Genomic DNA, 21,828 nt, shown 5'->3' with positions numbered 1-21,828 from the left:
AGCCTATAAAGTCTGAATTTAAGAACAGAATGCCAAAACCTGACTTAGGTATCTTCAGCTCCCTCCATTCCTTTGCTGTGTCTGCCCCACCCACTCTTTTTTAATCACAAGTAGAAGAAAAACTTCTCTAAATTTCTAGCTTACCTAAGACTTTAATAGGAAGGCTTAAAGAAAGCCTTCAAAAGTATCTATTTAAAAAAAAAAAAAAAAAAGTAAGGCTAGCTTGAGTCCTAGGTGTATCCCCCGCACAAGGAGCTGCCCACAGCTCTTCAAGAGAAACAGTGAGAAGGTGTATTTGCAAATGTTTGCTTTGCTCCTGGGACAGAGGAAGAATGTTTCACAACAGAGCATACTCTTCTTCTTTCTCACACTGGCTCAGCTCTGCTTCCTTGCACTCTTCGGCTGAACAAGCATTTATGAAGCATTAATTCTGCCACCCAAAGAAATTAATAAAGGTACTGCTCTCCCTTTTCTCCTCACACAGCTGTGCATCACCTGCTACCTAGATGTGTATCATAAAGTTCAAAATGCATATGAAGATTCCAAAATTTTCCTATGTGTTTCTACAGCGTTTTGCCACCTGATGTTATTCTTTTTCTAGTGTTCAACCTGAGAATCCTTTATCATGAACTAAGACTATTTTTATCCTTTTCTTCCAAGCTGATGTAAAGACCAATGTATCACTGTCACATATAGAGCCACTATTGACACATTTGAAGACTTATGTCTCCTGACACTTTTTTCCTCTTTTTAATATACTAAACACAGTTCTTCAAACTTCCCTCCAAGGAGGGATTATGTATACTTCTAGCCATTTGTCTTGCTTTCCTCTAAAAACTCTCATTTTTCTGCATCCTCCTATAAATATAATACCCAGACTCAGTTTTCCATGAGACCTGCATAGCCCTGAGAGCAGAATAATTACATTTTGTCACCCTGAAAGCTCCCTGACAATCGTCTCAAAATGAAAAGTGTCCCTTTCCCTACATCTCACAGCACTGTTGCCTTGGCATTTTGGAATTGTCTGATCCTCTTCCAACACAGGTCTGTCCAGAAAGTTTCCATGCATTTCCACATTTTATTTCTCCCTCCTTAGAATAGTATTTTATATCCATCTTTACTTAATCTCATGGCATTAATCCCACATAATTTTTAATGTTTCTGGAATAACTTCAAGTTCTGATCACCTCCTGTTAAATGTTTACTTATCAATCTGGTATCTTCCACAAACCTAAAAACAATCCACCAGCCTTACTGTTTCAGGAAAATGCTTTCGGTCACTTTCATATGAGATATGTTGCCCTACCACTTCTTTGGCCCAGATTTTACAGAGGTCCAGCAGCCTCTGCAGAGGACCAGGAAAGATTTGATTTTTATACCGTATATACAACAGGTCTAATGTATCCAGAATATACTAGACTTGCTAGGCATGTGCCACACAGTTGATCTGTGCTGTCCTATACATTCTGCTCTATACCATATGGACACATATTTCTTCCTGGAAAATCTAAGGGCCACCACTTAAAATATATGGTTCAGGGAACTATATATTAAGGAAAATGTAGGAGATTTACAGAGAGTGCAGAGAAGAACAATTCAAAGCCTAGACAATATGACAGACACTAAAACATTAACAGACTTTGGTTTATTTATTCCATACAAGGTTCACTGATGGGTCCCACCTGACATGTCATCCCAGTCCAACAGTCACACATCTGTAGAGTGAACTATGTTAACAAAACTGGCACTTACATCAAATTCATACTGAGCACTTTTGTTTTAGAGACAAGGAACCATACTTGATATTTTCACTAATGCTTCCCAGTCCTTCTGCCAGATGTGAAACTGTGAGGTTAAATGCACCTTTAATCAGAGACAAACATGCTTGTTTTTAATTTAAATACTACTTTGATATATACTATCAGAAACTGGCCAGCAGACAACAATTTCTTTAGCTAAACTGTATGCAATTTATTGGTAGTAGTATTTTTGAGAACTTCAAGGGAACAGTGATAGCTCCAATGATGTGTTTACAATGTGCTTCATTGCATACAATATGCAATCCCAAACACCATGTCCCATAAGGTTAAATTGAAATACTGCTCAATGACCTCTGCTTTTTACTGGTAAGCATGTTGTTAAGACATAGGTAAGAACAGCAGCTGTTTTGCATACTATTACTAAACCAAGGATCAAGGTCTGATATACCTCTAGTATTATCATGCTAGACTTGATAAAATTAAAGTATAAAGCTACCTTGTGTTACCTGGGGCTTCTTAAACAATTGAAACAATCCGTTTTTAAAACTGTCTTCCTTGCATTTTAATTATGATACATAAAAAACTCCAAAACTTTGGAGGTTTTAAGCAGATTTTTTTCCAGAAATGCACCAATCACTCTTTAACAGGTTTTTCATCTGTGATTCTAAAACTCTTAACAGTAACAAAGTAACCAGTGCTTTTCATAGCTTCATCATACAGTCAGGGTATGAAAAAACAAGCTCTTGGTATGTTAAATGAGATCTTCCTTAAAAAAGACCCAGAAAAAGTTCTCAATGGCATGTCAAATAAGTTGAGCTATTTCACAGAACCATAGAATCATGTAGGTTGGAAAAGACCCTTAAGATCATTGAGTCCAACCATTAACCTAACACTGCCAAAAGTCTACCACTCAACCATGTCCCTAAGCACCACGTCTACATGTATTTTAAATACCTCTAGGGGTGGTGACTTAACCACTTCCCTGGGCAGCCTGCTCCAATGCTTGACAACCCTTTTCAGTAAAGAAATTTTTCCTAATATCCAGTCTACACCTCCCCTGGCACAACTTGAGACCATTTCCTCTTGTCCTATCACTTGTTACTTGGGAGAAGAGACTGATACCCACCTCTCTACAACCTCCTTTCAGGTAGTTGTAGAGAGCAATAAGGTTTCCCCTCAGCCTCCTTTTCTCCAGACTAAACAATCCCAGTGCCCTCAGCTGCTCCTCATAAGACTTCTGCTCTAGACCCTTCACCAGCTTCATTGCCCTTCTTTGGACATGCTCCAGCCCCTCAATGTCTCTCTTGTAGTGAGGGGCCCAGAACTGAACACAGTATTCGAGATGCAGCCTCACCGGTGCCGAGTACAGGGGCACAATCACTTCCCTACTCCTGCTGGTCACACTATTTCTGATACAAGCCAGGATGCCATTTGCCTTCTTGGCCACATGGCTGGCTCGTATTCAGCCAGCTGTCAACCAACACCCCAAGGTCCTTTTCTGCCCAGCAGCTTTCCAGCCACTATTCCCCAAGCCTGTAGCATTGCATGGGCTTGTTGTGACCCAAGTGCAGGACCCAGCACTTGGCCTTGTTGAATCTCACACAGTTGGCCTCAGCCCATCAATCCAGCCTGTCCAGGTCCCTCTGTAGAGCCTTCCTACCCTCAAGCAGATCAACACTCCCACACAACTTGGTGTCATCTGCAAACTTACTGAGGGTGCACTCAATCCTTTCATCCAGATCATTGATAAAGACATTAAACAGAACTGGCCCCAGTACTAAGCCCTGGGGAACACCACTTGTGACTGGCCGCCAACTGGATTTGACTCCATTTACCACAACCCTTTGGGCCCAGCCATGCAGCCAGAGTTTTACCCAGCACAGAGTACACCTGTCCAAGCCATGAGCAGCCAGGAGAATGCTGTGAGAAACGGTGTCTGTCAAAGGCTTTACTAAAGTTTAAGTAGGCAACATCCACAGCCTTTCCCTCGTTCACTAAGCGGGTCACCTTGTCATAGAAGGATATCAGGTTAGTCAAGCAGGACCTGCCTTTCATAAATGCATGCTGACTGGGCCTATTCACCTGGTTGTCCTGTACATGCTGTGTGATGGCACTCAGGATGATCTGCTTCATAACCTTCCCTGGCACCAAGGTCAGACTGACAGGCCCCTAGTTCCCTGTATCCTCCTTCTGGCCCTTCTTGTAGATGGGCATCACATTTGCTAACCTCCAGTCAACTGGGACCTCCCTGGTTAGCCAGGACTGCTGACAAATGATTGAAAGCGGCTTGGGGAGCACTTCTGCCAACTCCCTCAGTACCCTTGGGCGGATCCCATCTGGCCCCATAGACTTGTGTGTGTCTAAGTGGTGTGGCAGGTCACTAACCATTTCCCCTTGGATTATGGGGGCTTCATTCTGCTCCCTGTCCCTGTCTTCCAGCTCAGGGGGCTGGGTGCCCCGAGAGCAATTGGTCTTACTTTTTAAGACTCAGGCAAAGAAGCTGTTAAGTACCTCAGCCTTTTCCTCATCCTTTGTCACTATGTTTCCCCCCTGCATCCAATAAAGGATTGAAATTCTCCTTAGTCCTCCTTTCGTTGCTAATGTATTTATAGAAACATTTTTTATTGTCTTCTACTGCAGTAGCCAGATTAAGTTCTAGTTGGGCTTTGGCCTTTCTAATTTTCTCCCTGCATAACCACACAACATCCTTGTAGTCCTCCTGAGTTGCCCGCCCCTTCTTCCAAAGGTCATAAACTCTCCTCTTTTTCATGAGTTCCAGCCAAAGTTCAGCCAGGCCGGTCTTCTTCCCCATCAGCTTGTCGTTTGGCATATGGGGACAGCCTGCTCCTGTGCCTTTAAGATTTCCTTCCTGAAGAATGTCCCGACTTCCTGAACTCCTCTGCCCTTCAGGACTGCCTCCCAAGGGACTCTGTCAACGAGCCTCCTAAACAGGCCAAAGTCTACCCCCCGGAAGTCTCAGGTGGCAGTTCTGCTGACCCCCCTCCTTACTTCTCAGAGAATCAAAAACTTTATCATTTCATGATCGCTGTGCCCAAGACAGTCTCCAACCATCGCCTCGCTTACAAGTCCTTCTCTGTTCACAAACAGGTCCAGCAGGGCACCTTCCCTAGTTGGCTCACTCACTAGTTGTGTCAAGAAGTTATCTTCCACACACTCCAGGAACCTCCTAGACCGTTTCCTCTCTGCTGTACTGTATTTCCAGCAGACATCTGGTAGGTTGAAGTCCCCCACAAGAACGAGGGCTAGCGATCATGAGACTTCTCTCAGCTGCTTACAGAATATTTTGTCTGTCTCCTCATCCTGGTTGGGTGATCTATAACAGACTCCCAGCATGATACCTGCCTTGTTGGCCTTCGCCCTGATTCTTACCCATAAATGCTCAATGCTTTCGTCACCATGGTCAAGCTCTAGACAGTCAAAACACTCCCTAACATACAGGGCTACCCCACCACCTCTCCTTCCTTGCCTATCCCTTCTGAAAAGTTTATAGTCATCTATTGCAGTACTCCAGTTGTGTGAATCATCCCACCATGTTTCTGTGATTGCAATTACATCATAGTTTTCCTGCCGCACAATGGCTTCCAGCTTCTCCTGTTTGTTGCCCATGCTGCGTGCACTGGTGTAGATGTACTTCAGTTGGGCTATTGATCCTCCCACCTTTTCTGGGGGAAAAGCCCTGATTCCTATGTGACCACTCTCAGGCACTTCCGTGGTTTCTAACGCATCAATAAGCCCCGTGTCTTTGCTGCCACATGGATCTCCATCCCCTACCTCCACTGAGACGGCAGACCAAAGGACCTCCCTAACACACTGTCCCTCAAACTTTGGCATGCTGCCCCCAGGCTTATCTCTAGTGAGACTGGTTTTATCCCTTTCCCCCTTCAAATCTAGTTTAATGCTCTTTCAATGAGCCCTGCTAACTCCTGTGCAAAGATCCTTTTCCCCCTTAGAGACAGGTGTACCCTGTCTGTTGCCAGCAGGCCTGGTGTCATGTAGACCAACCCATGATCAAAAATCCCAAAATTCTGCCAGTGACACCAGGCTCAGAGCCAGGTATTGATCTGCTGGCTCTTCCTGTTACTTCTCTCATCATTCCCTGCAGCTGGAAGGATAGAGGAGAACACTGCTTGTGCTCCTGATCCCTGAACCAGTCATCCCAAGTCTCTCGATTGCCCTAGGACTTCTTGTTGCAACTTCATCGCTGCCTACATGAAAAATCAATAACGGGTAACAATCTGAGGGCCATACCAGGGTAGGAAGCTTTCTCTTCATATCTTTAACCTGGGCCCCAGGGAGGCAACAGACTTCCCTAAGAAGTGGGTCAGGTTGGCATATTGGGCCTTCTATTCCCCTCAGGAGAGTCTCCTATGACAATGACCCATCTTTTTTTCTTTATGGAAGCACTTTTGACACAGAACATAGGCCCACTTAACCTCGGCGACACCTCCAAGCTAGATGAACCATCATTCTCGTCACTGTTCAGTTCTACTTGCAGAGCCTTATACCTATTATGCAAGGGCACCTGGGAAGGTGGGGTAGTCACAGAGGAGACACACCTGCTGCACCAGGCAGGAACTTGTTGCCTTTGTCCCCTATCCCTTGAGTCACCGCGTTCAGCCAGGTGGAGAGAGGATAGGGAGTCCTCCATGTCATATGCCCTGTCTGCCTGACAGGCCTGTCCCAGGGAAGGTAGGGTGTGATTCCAGTCATCTCTCTCTCTCTCTTGGACTCCCTGATACTCCTCAACCTACTCACCTACTCCCAGAGCTCTGTCACTAAGCAGAGTTCCTCCACCTGGGTGCACCTCCCACAGGTGTGCTCACTACTGCTGTCTGGTACTGGCATAAGAATAGGGCACACCCTACAGCCTGACACCTGGGTGGCAGCATGTTTCCACTAGAGTTCTGTCTGGGAAGCGTGTCAGTCATGGCAGGTGCAGAGTTTAGAGGCACCATGGCTTTCTGCCAGGTGGATACGATTGCTCCCTGGTTGAGCTGGCAGAGCTTCAGCACCCTTTCTGCATGCCCTTCCATGTCAACTGCCACGCCATGCCCTGTTTGCCTGCCCTGCTGGTGGCACTCCTGGTCACTAGCGCTCCCTAAGGGCTTCTTTAATACATGGGGGTGGGGCTTGGCCACCTTTGCTCCTAGCCCCGCCCAGGTCTCATCAGCCACTGTCACACAAGCTGTGGGCTCCTCCCTCTTCTCCCCTGAGGTTTCCCCAGTTCAGGAAACCCTCCTGTGCACTGCTAGAGCACTCTGCTGTGGATTGTGCTGGCATCGGAGCTGCTCACCTCAGTGACCAAGTTTACTTGAGATTTTACTTTCTCATTTACAGATTCCATACAACTTCAAGAGATAAAGAATCATCTGCTATTCAAGGAGCAGCTACTGTCTTGTAACCTAAAGACAGGAGTTTTAAAAGGATATCCATCACACAGGACAAACTGCCTGGTGCATATCCTAACCATCAAAATGCAAGTGAAGAGCAGTGTTATATTATGAAGCGACACAGTCAATGCCAGTTTTTATTCCTATTTTGTGCAAAGGATTATTCTTCAGGGGAGAATAAAAGTCCAAGAAAAGTGACCACTAACAACCTGTCTGTAAATACGGAGTTATTTAACACTGTGTTTAGCAAAACTAACAGCTTTTAATGACTTAGTGTATATCAAGCTGATCCTTTACACAGTTACACTGTATACCTAATCTCTGTAATAAACTACAAATGCCAGAAAAGCCATGGTTATGCAACCATGGCTAGATTCAGAATCCCTGTGAAGACATCCTACCTACAGCTCCTGAGAGCTTTTTGTCTGCTTTTGCTCTTTCTCAGGGCAGAGGGAAACAGGGGTATTACTGATGCTCTTTCTGATGATAGTTCATCTAAATAAACTTAAGAATTTTCTTTACTCAGTTTTCTTCACAGTAACTGGGAAACACCATGGATAAAATGGTTGCTGAACCTGGACAAAATATGTAATAATCTAGTTAAATTTAATTCAATTTTCCTGCAGACAGGAAAGTTACTATTCGAATTCAAAGCCTCACTTTTTGCCTCTGAAAAAGCATCCCTAACATATTATAAAGCATGTAACTATAGAGTAACAAATAAAATAACCAACTCAATCTCTGTCATTTACAGACTTAAGAGAACAGGTGCAACCAAAATTCAAGTCCCATTTGCCATCTTTTTTTTTTCCTCCCATCACATATTTAGGCATAAAGGTAGTTCACTCCAGCACAGCTATCCTATTCAGAAGGAGGCTTGTGATATCAGTATAAAAACATCCACACAGCTTTCATCAGTGATTCTTGTACTGCAAAAATTATACTGAAGTGCACATATTTAAGCCAGGAATTTAATCAAGCCCAGGATTAGTCAGTACAAATGGAGTTACCCACCACCACCAATGGGCAGAATATGCCTGGCTACCCATTACCATTTTAGAAATGGTACTCATAGTTTATACATGCATCCATATCCATGCATGTTAAAAGCAGTAACACTCTTAACATTTTGAGACAATCTGTTGAAAGACAGGCTGGAAGTCTTCAGCAAACCATCTGCTCTAGCAACCATTTTACATAACACAGCAATCCCAGCACCTCTCTTCAGACGTACGCAACCACAAGTCTCCCATGCCAAAGGAAAGTCGCAGTATAACACACGCACTTTTTAGAGCATAGCTTTGGCTCCTGCTATTCCTCTCTCTCGCAAATCACTTATGTTTGCAGGAAAATCATGCAATTCCTGGACATCAGGTGGCTGGAAGTACTATCTAAATTCTTGTTTGCCACCATGGCAGCTCTACATGCATTCTCTGTGACAGCAAAACTTGCTAGAAAGATTCCTGCCTCCCAATCAGCCTCCACACACACTCCCACCCCTTCATTACGCCAGTGCAACTATCTCTGGACAATGCTGTAAACAGATACATAAAAAAATGCTGTAAAGGAATATATAAAATATATGGATTAAAAAAAAAAATTGTTTTTTGCATGAAGTTTTCTTTTACCCCCGAATATTTCACAAGCAAACCCAAAACCAAAGGCTTCACTGGATCCTTTAGTTATGAAAGCAAGCTTCAGCTAGAGGACCAGTCTCACTTAGTGTTTGTTTGTAAAAGCTGAATTGGAGAAGTTAAACAGATGACCCAATATGTTTCCTTCCTGCATCATGCACTTGATCTCATGTGCAATGCTGCATTTTCCAGACTGCTTTTCCCTATGCAAACCAGTATTTTTAGCTCTTAAAAGTGTGTCCTTTCAGATAGCATTTGCTGCCAGACTGCTTTGATCTTAACGCATAACAAAGGAATCTAAATTACAAAATCCTAAATAAACTGCTTACACTTAACTATGCTCTCTCTTTAAATTTTAATCAGGGTAGAACACAAAAGGAACAATGTTTCAGCTCCTAGCATCCCAGCTGGTTAGGGTATTCCACATACAGCTCATGTCTCCTTTATCAGTCTTTTGCCAGCTGCTGAACTCTAAAATACTATTTGATTCTTGATGGTACTTATTTCCATGCCTTTTGCTGTATTTTTGATTAACAGTCTACAGCGATTCCAACAAATAAAGAATATAAGATGCATTAAAGCACACTTTCAACCATGTGTAAGTGTTAAAACCCAAAGTGAGTTTCAAGACACGAGATTTAATACACAATGGGAAGCACTTTTCAGTTGAAGCCTCGTTATCCTACAAATCAAAAATTTTCAATTACAGCTACTACCCAAGAAGTCAAGTAAAGCAGAAAGAAAATTTCAGGATTCTGCTTATTGATGTCATTAAATCCAACATACTTCTAAGCTTTAAAGCATACATGGACATTGTGAATGTTTTAGGATGTTTCTGATGTTCAGGATCTTAACTGATGAACATACTTTCAGCTACCTATTCACTCAAGAAGTTAGTGTTTTTTCTAGTTAATGCAATAGGAAGACATACATAGAAGACAGACAGGTGGCTTATATAACAGTATTAATTGAAAAGAATGTGACTAATGCATTCCCCTGGGCAATAAAGGTTTATAAATAAATCCCAGAAACTTTAAGAATGCATAAAGAAACAAAATAATTGGTTTAGAGTAATCAGACTTTCAGATTCTTTCATATAAACTACAGGTGTTATTTCCCACAGCTAGAAAACAAGAATACTCCTCTACAGATAAGGCTATTTAGGGACAGGCACATAATTCATATTCTAGGTTAAAAATTGCACTTCAGATAGACAGCTCTTCCCAGCTCTAATACAGCATCTCTAAACCCCAGTTCAGAAAGGTTTTGGAACTGTGAACCCACTGTCCTGTCAATATGCAGGACAGCAGCAGGAGGGGCAATGACAACACAAGGTCGAAACCTCAGTGTGGTGTTCAACTGCGAAATAGCCCTGAAAGATACAGTTACTATAACAAAGCAAATTCTGGTCAAGGCAAAATGTGTTTAAGAATCCAGAGGGCTTATGGTGGCTTCAACTCTTCTTTCAGGATTTAGAAAAACTAAACTGTAGAGCCTCATATGACTGTATATAAACAAAACAGATTTAGGTCCCCTCTGGCTATGAAACTGAATCTGGTAATGTCAATAGGCATCACAGTGAACAGGAATCTTAAGGTTTGTACTATTCTCCACTTTCTCCCTACCACCAAAAGGAGCAAATGCACTTTAATGTGAACACTGTTTACAGCAATTACTTAAATTCTATCAGAGAATGCATTAGCATTTTAAAAAGCATCTGTGTGATGAAGTGACTGAAAAAGCATTTTACAAAAATGTTTTAAAGTGTTCTCTTTTGCTTCCTGTGTAATAGACTACAATTAATAGCAACAGAAAATTGCTTTAAGAAGGAACTATCAATTGGGATGAAATGTAGATCATAAGAGGGCAGCATGAAACATTGGAATAAGTGACAGACAAGAGAGAAGACACAGTAATTTCTCATTATTTTTGACTTAACCAAAACATGAGAATCTCAAAGTATTTGTTATCACCATTGAACATTCATGTGACACAAAGGCATACCAGCCCACAATTTTCCAGAGAAATCTGCAAGAAATGAGAGTATTAATGAGAGCCAGAAATAGATTTTTAAGGACTTAGTTTCCATGTCTTTATTTTTAAAGAAGTATTGCAGTTATTACCCTGTGGTGCAATAAGTTAATACAACAAGGCATATAACACTTTGGCTTACTGGGAGCCAAGCTAGCACTTCAGAGGGCAATAGCCAAAAGCATGGTTCAGTTCCTGGAACCTTCCCTGTAGTAGAAAGTTTTACCAGCAAAGCCATCCATGCATCAGAAGAAGCTCCTAAGCATTTATATTCCAAAGAAAATCTGAATTACTTGACAGAGAAAGCTGGCTTCCTAAGACTCAAGTATTATTAGCCACAAAAGTGGCTCTCAACCGCCACTCAAAGACATCCATAGCAGTGAGGAACAACATACCTTCCCTGTAGCTCTGATTACTTGCAACACATGTGACGTCTCATCCTGAGAAACAGTGCTGATTAAAAGCTTCCTCCTTTTTAAAAGCCTCTGCATCTTATGGCCTGAACTTTCTTCAAAATAATTGCTCTGGGAATACTGCATACAGAGAAAGTCTGACCAACCTGAGGAGTTTGCACAAACTTCAAACATCAGCTGAGAGCCAATGAAGAGGAAGCCGATTGTGATAAGAAAACACATGAAGTGTCAGCCCCAAGTGAAACCCAAGGCTGACAAAGAAGAAACCTCCAGCATGAATATCACATTGCTCCCAAGAAAGACCTCACCATGCTGATGACTCATCTTTCTGCTCAAGAAATACCGAGTGTCAACCTCAGGACCCACAGGAACAGTGGAAGGGTGAGCGTAACACCATAGAAAAGGGGTAGAAAGTGGGAAGGCTCTACATAACAATTCTAGCTGTAATATTAATGAGGCTTTTCTGTATTAACTAGATAATTTGGACTATCAGACCATTAAAACATTAAGTGGATGAACAACAAATTCTTGACCTCATTTATATAGTGCATTCTGTTTTGTGCATTACAAGATTTGGAGTGTAGCAGTGTGCCAAACTGCCTCAGGATTACAGGGTGTGTATTTTGACATGGGAAGACCATGGAAAATACAGAGCACAGGGAGGAAAAGGGAACAAGCCACACCATGTCCACAGAAAAAGAAACAACAGCATAAGTCTAGTATTGTCCTGAGACTTCGATCTACTCTCTTAATGTCATAATGCACTAGAAACTAGTACTGTTCTCCAAATAAAGTGTCTCACAAAACATGATGCAAAGAACACCAGAACCGAGGTAGAAGCAGAGGGGCTTGAGTGATAGGAAAGAATCTCCTCAAAATGCAGCTAGGCTGTCAGTCCCTAAAGAAAACGGCTCTGCATAGGTATTATTTTACAGGACTGTCTACTTTACCAATTTACATGGAATTTATTTTGTTTGCTTTTGCCATAGTCTTCAACACATTGCTTCTCCCTCTCTGCCTATCAAAATTTGGTGGCCAGCCACATACAGAAGCAAAGGGATTTTTGCATTAAACTAGCTACTTTATTTTAAGGATATAAAATGGTTATATTGTGCAATAGAGAAAAACAAAGCAACAAAAACCATCCCAAAGTACATAGTTTTACAGAAAATAAACTGCAATCAGATTTCATGCATCTATTGAAGAAGAAAATTACAGGTAGATATTATTCTGGGCTTACAGTCTTAAGATGGTAGAAAGTACATATCCTATATTCAGGAATTGGTTTGGACGGGGTTACATCACTAACCTACAGAAGAGGTGTCATCACAGTTAAAGTGCAGATGCTAACTGATCTCAGCACATAGACAATGTTTTAGTCACCTACTACAGGGTCCCTGAATCTTTTCAGCAGACAGCATTTAAGCTCTGCACAGATATCTGTAGGCAGAAATGCTTTGTTTTCCGTTGTGCTATCAGACCTCCCCACAAAACTTGACAAAAACTTGAGACCTTTGCAGAGAAAAGTCCAGCCGCGGAAGAGACATTTACAAGCCTGCTCAGGCATTCAATTTTCTCAGCCTTTTTGACACCTTGAAAATGAAAGATTGTGACAGCTTGTAAGATATTTAGGAGGTTGTACAACACCATCCTGAAACTGTGCTGTTAAACTGTCATAAACTGTAGTGGCTGTGAGCCTGTCTATACTGTTATACAGCCCAGGGTGAGAAAATTAAGACATTCTAATATTTTTTCTTTAGCTGTCTACTAACTCTCATCTGAAAAATACCTAATAATCCCTCTCTATTTAAGATTGACTTACGTTACTGAATTTTCATGTGCAGGCATAAGGTCGCTGAACAGCTTGAAGGAAAAAGGAAACTTGGAAAAAAAATAATCTTGCATTGCTGACTACACAAATATTACGAGTCTTCCCCAGTTATCACTATCAGCAAGTCAAGCCCAGTAAGCCAAAAATATCTGCATAACCAGGAGGAGGTACCTATTCCATTTGGTAAAATTCAGAGATAAGGAATAAGCACAAGATAGGATTAGCACGTGTGTTCCATCTGTCTATTCTACAGTTAGCAGAAGCCACCAGTTAGCAGAAGCCACCGCAACATACTCAATTACTTTGTGAAGACTGTTTTGTTTATGTCATCCTCTACAACAGGTTATGCTTCATTATTCTGCAGTCCCATATGACAAGAGCCCCCACCAAACCTCTTAAAAACAACTAACAGAGATTTGGAGCTTCTCACTCTGATAGTAAAAGGCCATCACCCATGACATATACGTAACCTTAACATCTGGCCTATCCACAGTGCAACAAGGACACTCATTACCTTTGAGAAGCAACGAAAGGTGAGAGTGGAATACAGAGATTCAGAACCAGGTAGTTTTTGGGATAAGATAACCCTTATTAACACAATTCTCTGAAAGGTAGGATGTATTCCTTGTACATCCTAGTAGCACTATTGTATACCATAAACACTTTTCCACAAGGTAGCATAACAGATATCCTTGCATCATGAGCATAGCTACCATGCATCTTTTGACCTGGAAGGGCATCCAAATGTGAGCAAATGTTACCAAATGGCAGATGGATACTGGCAGAACTCTTGCTAATAAAGCTGTATAGCATTGGCATAGCCCACATTTCAATTTGAAATGACAGTAAAGTCACATCACTCTGCTAGTGTTCTGAATCACCTTCCACTCTTGTCTTCAGTTCTATACCTGCTCACTCTCACATGGATGTAATCACCGACTGATCATACAAAACCCTGAAGGGCTAGACACAATCTCCCTGGAATACTGAAATACTGGAGTGCCATTTTCTTTCCAGAAAAAGACTAGAGATCTAGTAAAACTGATTTTTTCAGTTTTACTATATATCACTTAAAGACAATGTAGAATCTTTTCCTAACAATGTAAACATTTAAAGAGGATTCAAATTCTTTCCACATAGAATGAAATTACACTCTCATTTTCCACATGGGTTTTGTTTTTTCAACAAATGCAGTCTTAGGTAGTAAATATATCTCTGCTATAAATACTGAAAGATAAGAACTGCTTACTGCTTTTGAGCCAGAAGAGCACATAAACTGGTACATCCATCAGATTCATATCATTGTACAAATAAACAGAATCATTAACAATCCTAAATATTATCCCCTTATTAAATGCATTTTCTGTACATATGAACTATCAAGTCAAAATAATTTTGAAAGTCCGCAGCCCTATTATAGATAGAATTCCTTCCTGTAGCTCTTGTTTTTCTTACTTAAAGAATAACTTATCTATCATAGCTGAAATTGTGCTCAGAGGCTCAGAAAGTTCTTTCATATACTACCTTTATGCCACCATTTTCACTCCTTGGCAACAAGTCATTAATCTCCACAACTGTTTCTGCTCTTGTTCTCCTGGAAGTTCTTACCAGACATTTTGGCTTAACACCACAATAGGAGGCCACTCTGCAAGTTATTTTGACATCAAAACTTATGAGGTATATATGAATCCACATAGTTACTAAGACTCTTCAGTGCAACACATATGAAGACAGGACTATCAAACTCAAATAGTTTCTTATTCATTTAAGCTGCATAGCTACAAACAAACTTTTGAATTTATTGTATATCAGACAAGAAAGTATTTCTCATCTGGAACCTGCCATCTAAACTGGAATACTCACCCTGCTGCAACTGCAGGAGGGATAACCAGTATGACTTTAAGTTGTGCTTCATGCAGAGCTTCAGAAAGGTGAATGAGCAAGTGAATCAAGTCCCTGAAATATAAATATATTGTTAGAGGGAAAGGCAGTGAAACTGGTGCTATATATTGGCAAGAGCAAGTTAACAAATAACTGTAGAAATAATTGAAAAGATGCAGCGAGCAAGAGAGCCAAACACAGTTTGTAGTGAATGACCATAGCAGAAAAAAAGTTAGGAAGACTGATCAGAGGTTTACCCTCTTCCAGGATTAAGAACACTGAACTGCTGGAGAGAGTGTTAGTTTTATTGGAACTGGTGATAACCTTGGGGCTAAAATGTTTCCTAGTTTTATTTTAATCTAACTATGCATTGTTAGCATATAAAACCAGCATATCTTATCAGAGCAGGTCACCTGTTGAGGTCATACTCAGCAAAACTAATTAGATCAATGGAAGAACACACACTGTTCTGCAACAAGCAGCTGTTGAACAGATTCAAGTTGCCACTGTACTACTACACGAGGTCTGAGAATTTGTAAAGAAGCTTTCACAGCAAGACCTGCAGTCTTCAAGGGATATTTCTGAGGCCTGTATTTAGAAACACTTCTGCTGCTGTTTTTTTCTGTATAAATAATCCTTTTGTTTCTCAGTACATTGCTGTATAGCTATGTTGTGGTTTAGCCCCAGTTGGCAATTAAGCACCACACAGCCGCTCGCTCGCACCCCCGCCCCTCGCTCATCTCCCCAGTGGGGGAGAGAATTGGAAGAGCGAAAGTAAGAAAACTTGTGGGTTGAGATAAGAACAGTTTAATAATTGGAAAAAAAAAATTTAATGAGAAGGAAAACAACAAGAGAGCAAGAGAAGAATAAAACCCAAAGGAGAAAAAAAAGCCAACACCCAAAAACACACACGGTGATACAACCACTCACCACCCACCGACCGACGCACAGCCAGTCCCCGAGCAGCTATCGCTACCCCCCAGCCAACTTCCTCCAGTTCATATACTGAGCATGACATTATATGGTATGGAATAGCCCTTTGGTCAGTTTGGATCAACTATCCTGGCTGTGCCCCCTCCCAGTTTCTTTCAGCTTCCCCTGCTCTGCCAGGTGCAGAAGAGTCCTTAACCAGTGTAAACACCCCTTAGCAACAGCCAAAACAGCAGCATGTTATCAATATTATTCTCATACTAAAATCCAAAACACAGCACTATACCAGCTACTAGGAAGAAAATTAACTCTATCCCAGCTGAAACCAGGACAAGCTAGAAGGTAAATGTTGCACAATATCATATCTGGAAGTATCACCTTCCATATGCATCATTTAAAGACTTTCACAAAAGCTGATTTTCATATCCATTTTCTAAACATTTCAATAGGAAAATAAACTCCATAATTCTCATGTAAACTGTTTTTACTCTTCCTGATTTGAAGTGTGATGTTAATAAAAAAATCCTTCAGAGACAGGCTGCAAAAACAAAAAAGTTTAATGGCTATTGTTATCTTAAGAGTCCAATATTACCTTCAATTTGCACTATAGATATGGCCCTTCTGTGTGCCTTCCTTAAGTCATTTGATTTTTCAGAACAAAGTCAACTTTCATATTTACCCACTGGCAGGGTGGATCCACAAAGGCAGATGATATTAGCACAGAATTCTAGATGTGTTCAGAACTGTGCTTAAACCTGAACTGATTAGAAAGCAACTTCATGTCCCATTCCAGTAGGGTAAAAGTGCTAAAGCAGGAAAGGCAGGATATCAGGATATACATAGGTGATCATCCAAGTTGTATGCTCCACTTAAACTGGATTAGACCTGAACTCTCAGAAACAACTTTTGGTACTGTCGTGCCTTTCAAGGCAGTATCATCCTAGAGATATTCTTCTGAAATCCTTGATCTTCCAATGTAATTATCCATCACAGTAACGATGCTTGACTTGCACATTGTAGACACTATCCAAAGGTAACCAAGTATTTTCATTCTCCCTGAAATGTTTGATGCCTGATGAAAATTTCCTAAGGACACTACAAAAGCCATTACTCTCAAAATCCTGGCAAACAAACAAAGCAAGTTTTATCACTTTCCCCAATACCATCAGTATTTTTTGCTTACAATTTGAGAGCTGGCTGTGCTGAACAGCTCTTGACAATGAACTGTCACACTGCCACCTATATTTTCTCTTCTGGGGGGAGACATGAGATTACAAGAGTCAGCTTTTGGTCTGCCTGCAGCAGGTACTTCTACCATTCTTGCTCTTGGAAAGTAGCAGCTTTCCCTCCCATTTCCTTATCATATGCATTCCACATAAAGAGTGTCACTGTTCAGACAAATCAATTATAGCAAAGAAGAATCCCTTTCCATAGGAACGCATTAAAAAATTACAACACTAAACTAAACAGACATTTATTGACTCCAGCACAGACATCACAGCTCCCACATGACATAATCTTGTCAAAAACTATAATCAGTATTAAAACTAGCTCAGCCTTCTTTCCCACTGATTTGCGTCTCATGGGTAAGTGACCTTTTTAACTAATTATGCCAAACTGCAGTATGAGTGCACCCTTTATTAGATGTCAGAGATGCTACATATAAGATAAATTTGACCAAAGAATCAATTCCTCTGGCATTGAGATTATTCTACAATGTTCATCAGCCAGGATCCCTCTTCTCTGCCTGGCTGCCTTTGTTAGCTGTAGGAACTCTGAGACCTCTACACCATGCAAAACATCTGCTGACTTAAAATGTAATTATTTAGAAAGTGAAATGATAGAAGGAGGGGCAGACTAGGACAAAAGAACCTAACATAGGTGCAGAGCAATATAATGTCTTTTTCATTTAGAAACAAGGCCAACATCCTCACTCCCACTCTGCGTCTTCACATATCTGCCTCAGCTCCTAAAACTTTGCTATCCAGACAGCAATGCTTTGAAGCATAAGAAGAAAAGTAGTTGGGATTATTTTGAACCAGATGCAGAGAAAAAAAAATTCAAGTGAATATTAAATTCAAGGTTTCCCCCTTACTTGGCAATGTCAGACACTGGTGGTTAGCCAGCAGAGGTAAAAAAGTGTATCCACAAAAGCAGTGACGCACCCACAAAAACAGTGACTGCACAAAAGCAGTCATTTTAAAACTAGAAAGGCACACAGCGTAGAACCACAACCTACAACTGTAAATGAAGAACAGAGATTTGTGGCCTGATAAAGGGGCAGGAGTGCAGTTTGGATTGTTGGTTTTATTTTGTAGCTAGCAGACAGGACGCTAACTAAAAACAGACTCCATCAAAACAGCCACTTCCTCTCCTCCCACCACCAAATCCAAGCAGTATAGCTCTGGCCAAAAAATAATTACCTTCAACTTGAAGGAGGTCAAGAAGAAAAGGGGTAGCTGGACAACTGCAGATTCTTGCTCAAGAAACCCAGATTAACATCTACTCACTAACCTGTCAAGCCATGTCTCTGGGCCCTGAAAACTTCCTAGCAAGTCAGACAGGATTAATGGTTAAACACTTAATTTAGGCTCACTTCCATTTGTCAGCCAAGACAAATTATGTAAATTAAATGTGCACTCTTCCCCTCTCCCCCAAACAGCAATAGCAGAATGCTCATTTATTGTGTGCTATAAATTAACTTTACTGTGTCCCAACAGTGCTTTCCAGTGTTTTAAACACAATATTCTCCCATATTACCACTGCTACTTTTGAAAGAAAAGCTACTGACATTTTAAACATTATAATGAGGTGCAGAAAAGTAGGAATAGAATCAGTCTTCCTGAAAAGGCTTCATTAAATATTTATCAGAGACTTCACCATGTCAAATTTAACTTCAGAGTAGCTACTAAAACATTGGCAGCTTTAAGACTATCTTGAGCTAATTAAGGTCTACTTCATTCCTACTATTTCAGGCCTTCTATTATCACTACCATTTGGTAAGTCAATTTTCCAAGTGTTCATGATTTCAAAGTATCTTGTCCCCTATAAAGTATGCAGTCCTCCAAATTTTCATCACCTAAAGTTTGAGGGAAGCTTATTTTTTCAGAACTCCCTTTTTCCAGCATTGATGGTCTCTTGTGTTTGGGACACCTTGTAGTACAGTTTACTTCAGTGCACAAGAGCGGGCTGTAAGTGTATTTGAAAAGCCTTGCAGAAGACACATAAGGCTGTTATATCCTTCCCTTCAGTTACATGACCCTTCATAACCCTGCAACTTTCCAACTTCAGCCACTTTTTTTGCATAAGTTGGTAGTCAGTACTCCCTAAAATTTATGCCTTGTCAAGAAAATTGGACAGAATAAAGCTGTCTGCTTCAAGAAGAAATTGCCCTTTTGTGCCATTTCATTGCCTAGTTAATACCAAGAAACTGGAGTGAATTATGGCAAATCTTTGATTAATAGACTAATTTTTCAGGGACTAACATGAAGGATAGAACTGCCAGAAGAGCATTTTGCTCCTATACTCCTACCAACGTTAATAAGATGTCTGAAGGTCATCTTCTGCATGATACCAAGTGCCTGCAGCACGTGGTGACAAAAAAAAGAGAGTCACATTTTTCAGATTGATTCTGTGTGATGGCAGTGCCATCTGTCAGCTAATGCCAGACTGATCAGAATAATGTGTGCACTTTTACATATGCTGTGAGATTTTGATGGGTACATTCATGCCTTTTTCACAACATGACCCGGTTCTCTGGAGAAAAACACCACCCAATAAACCCACAAGCAAGATCAGCAAGAGAGACATCATCCTGTCTAGCTGTTAACTAAATAAGCAGGAGAACCTTTGCTTGCTCAGTTATCTCAATATTTCTGCCATGTACATTTCTAAACTTAAATGCCACAGGATGAATAACTTGGAATATCTTATTGCAAAATCAGTCAAGAAAGTTTTAGATAAAAGACAGTTACTTAATTAAGAAGTAAGTTTAAACTATAAGAAGCAGCAAAACACATTAGAATTGAGGTATCAATTCTAGCTAGCAGCTGCAGCATTTCCCCAGATATTCTTATGCACCTCTGTGGAGTCTCAATAACCTGTTGCTAATTGGTTATGCGAGACTACTCCTTGTATTTCAGAAAAAAAAAAAAAAAATCTGATTTTTTATTTTCTTTTTAAACTAAAACATGTTCACACTAAATAATAGAAATAAATTGTATTAGCTAGGCAGGTCTCCTTGTATTGTCAGACAGCTCTGAAAGTAATCTGAAGGCAGACTGTCTGTTCCTAGGAGCATCATTATGATCTTTTGTTCCTTTACCTAGAAGTAGGTTAAGCTACTTTCAGGTGTTTGACCTTGAAGGATCTGAATCAGGAAAGCCTACACTATGTACCTAATACTTAATACCGATGCTTTATATGGAGCGTACACAATTGCTGTTCTATGAATGCCTCACATCTCCGAAGGATTAGGGGTCATGTCTGTGTTGACACCTCCTGTCAACTGACTCCCACCCTTTCGAGGTTAAGAACATGCTTTACTACTGGTGTTTTGTCACTTTGGAAAGACACAATCTGGCAAGGAAAATCAGGTATGAATCGTGTTACAATACTGCCACTCTGTGGGCTAAAGAGGTCATGGGCTGCTCCAATTCTCTTCTGGCAGGAAGAAGCAAAGCAAAAGACCATCCATGCTTACCCATTTATAAAGAATAACTCTGCTATTCAAAAGGAAATTAACAGATCCCAAAGTAACAGCACTCAATGTGCAATAAAAATACAGGCTTGCCAAGGTGCTAAGTTCACTTAATTCTGTCCCTTCAGATCTGTTCAAAGCACCTTTCACTCCAAACAACATTGATAGGGAAAACCCCTGGGGCACTGGATACCCAAGCCATCCAGTTTTAGAGCAAGTGATAGACAAACTGAATTAATCTCAAAATGAAGACACTGGTCCCATAACTTACAAGCATCATGAGACAGAATTTTAATGTAATGATGCATTTCTACTTTCACAAAACAACTGTTATTCCACACACAAGCCTAGCTTCAGCTTGCTGCCTAGACCAGTCTTATTCAGAATCCTTGTCTCTGAGGAGGCAAGCCCAACACAAGGCATTTTGCAACTTAAACACCCTAACCATTTCTAGGGGAGTGGCAATAAAGGGAAGAAAGAAATGATAGACGAGTTTACAATGAAGCACTTGAATCAAAACTGGTCTTGAAGAGGAGGAAAATCTGCAGTTCATAACTTTTGTTTCTATTCACATTTTTCTGCCAAACATCATTTTTCAAATTTTTAGTTAGGATAATCCTAAAGTCTTGTTCACAGGTGGCCACATATGATCAAACATTACTGACTTGGAGCAATGGAGACAGTTACCATTCTACTCTATGAGAATAACCCTTTCTTTCTCTGAAGTTATGAAAAATACTTCGCACTCCTGTCTATCAATAACAGACAGAGAATATGTAAGTGGTGCTTCTATCCTTCACCCAAATAACACTCAAGTACTGAAGGCTAGAGCAACAACACAGCTGTACCTCCTTCAGTACAAACTGTTCTTATCACACAAGATGGGACAAGCAATGCTGTTTTGAACCAGCATTACTCCTGGCAAAGAGTAACATTTTTACTATGTCTTAAGTAAACTCACCCTGGAGCTAATAAAAATGTTTTGTTCATGTGTGTCATTGGCAATACAGCACTTTAATGCTAGCGTGCTTAAATTGGTCTTCAGTGAGTCTTAAAGTTACATTCATGTAAGACAGACTGTATTACTGTAAGTTAACTAATAGGAAAAGCATCAATTTTACCGAAATACAGTAAGCACAGTAGATAAACTCACCACTACACCCAGCTTCTGGCTGGCAGTTACTAATTGCTTAAATCACCTTGCTGGCTTACTAACACATTGCAATAGGTTCAGAGCT

The 21,828-nt window shown here is 40.7% G+C and overlaps 1 protein-coding gene across 6 annotated transcripts in view; it reads right to left on the bottom strand.

Moving 5' to 3' along the window:
- CHID1 (chitinase domain containing 1) overlaps positions 1–21,828 on the bottom strand; it is a 131,453-nt gene that overhangs the window by 98,277 nt on the left and 11,348 nt on the right. For 5 of the 6 annotated variants that reach the window (XM_075502363.1, XM_075502367.1, XM_075502365.1 and 2 more), the window contains exon 8: positions 14,944–15,036. The exons of the other annotated variant lie outside the window; for it this stretch is intronic. In XM_075502363.1, the coding sequence (XP_075358478.1) occupies positions 14,944–15,036 (93 nt within the window). The remainder of the gene's footprint in view (positions 1–14,943; positions 15,037–21,828) is intronic. 6 annotated transcript variants of the gene reach the window in all.

This window comes from Mycteria americana, chromosome 5 (assembly GCF_035582795.1).
Source record: "Mycteria americana isolate JAX WOST 10 ecotype Jacksonville Zoo and Gardens chromosome 5, USCA_MyAme_1.0, whole genome shotgun sequence".
NCBI lineage: Eukaryota > Metazoa > Chordata > Aves > Ciconiiformes > Ciconiidae > Mycteria > Mycteria americana.
The sequence above is the reverse complement of the archived record's forward strand: the minus strand, read 5'-3'. Positions and strand labels throughout refer to the sequence as shown.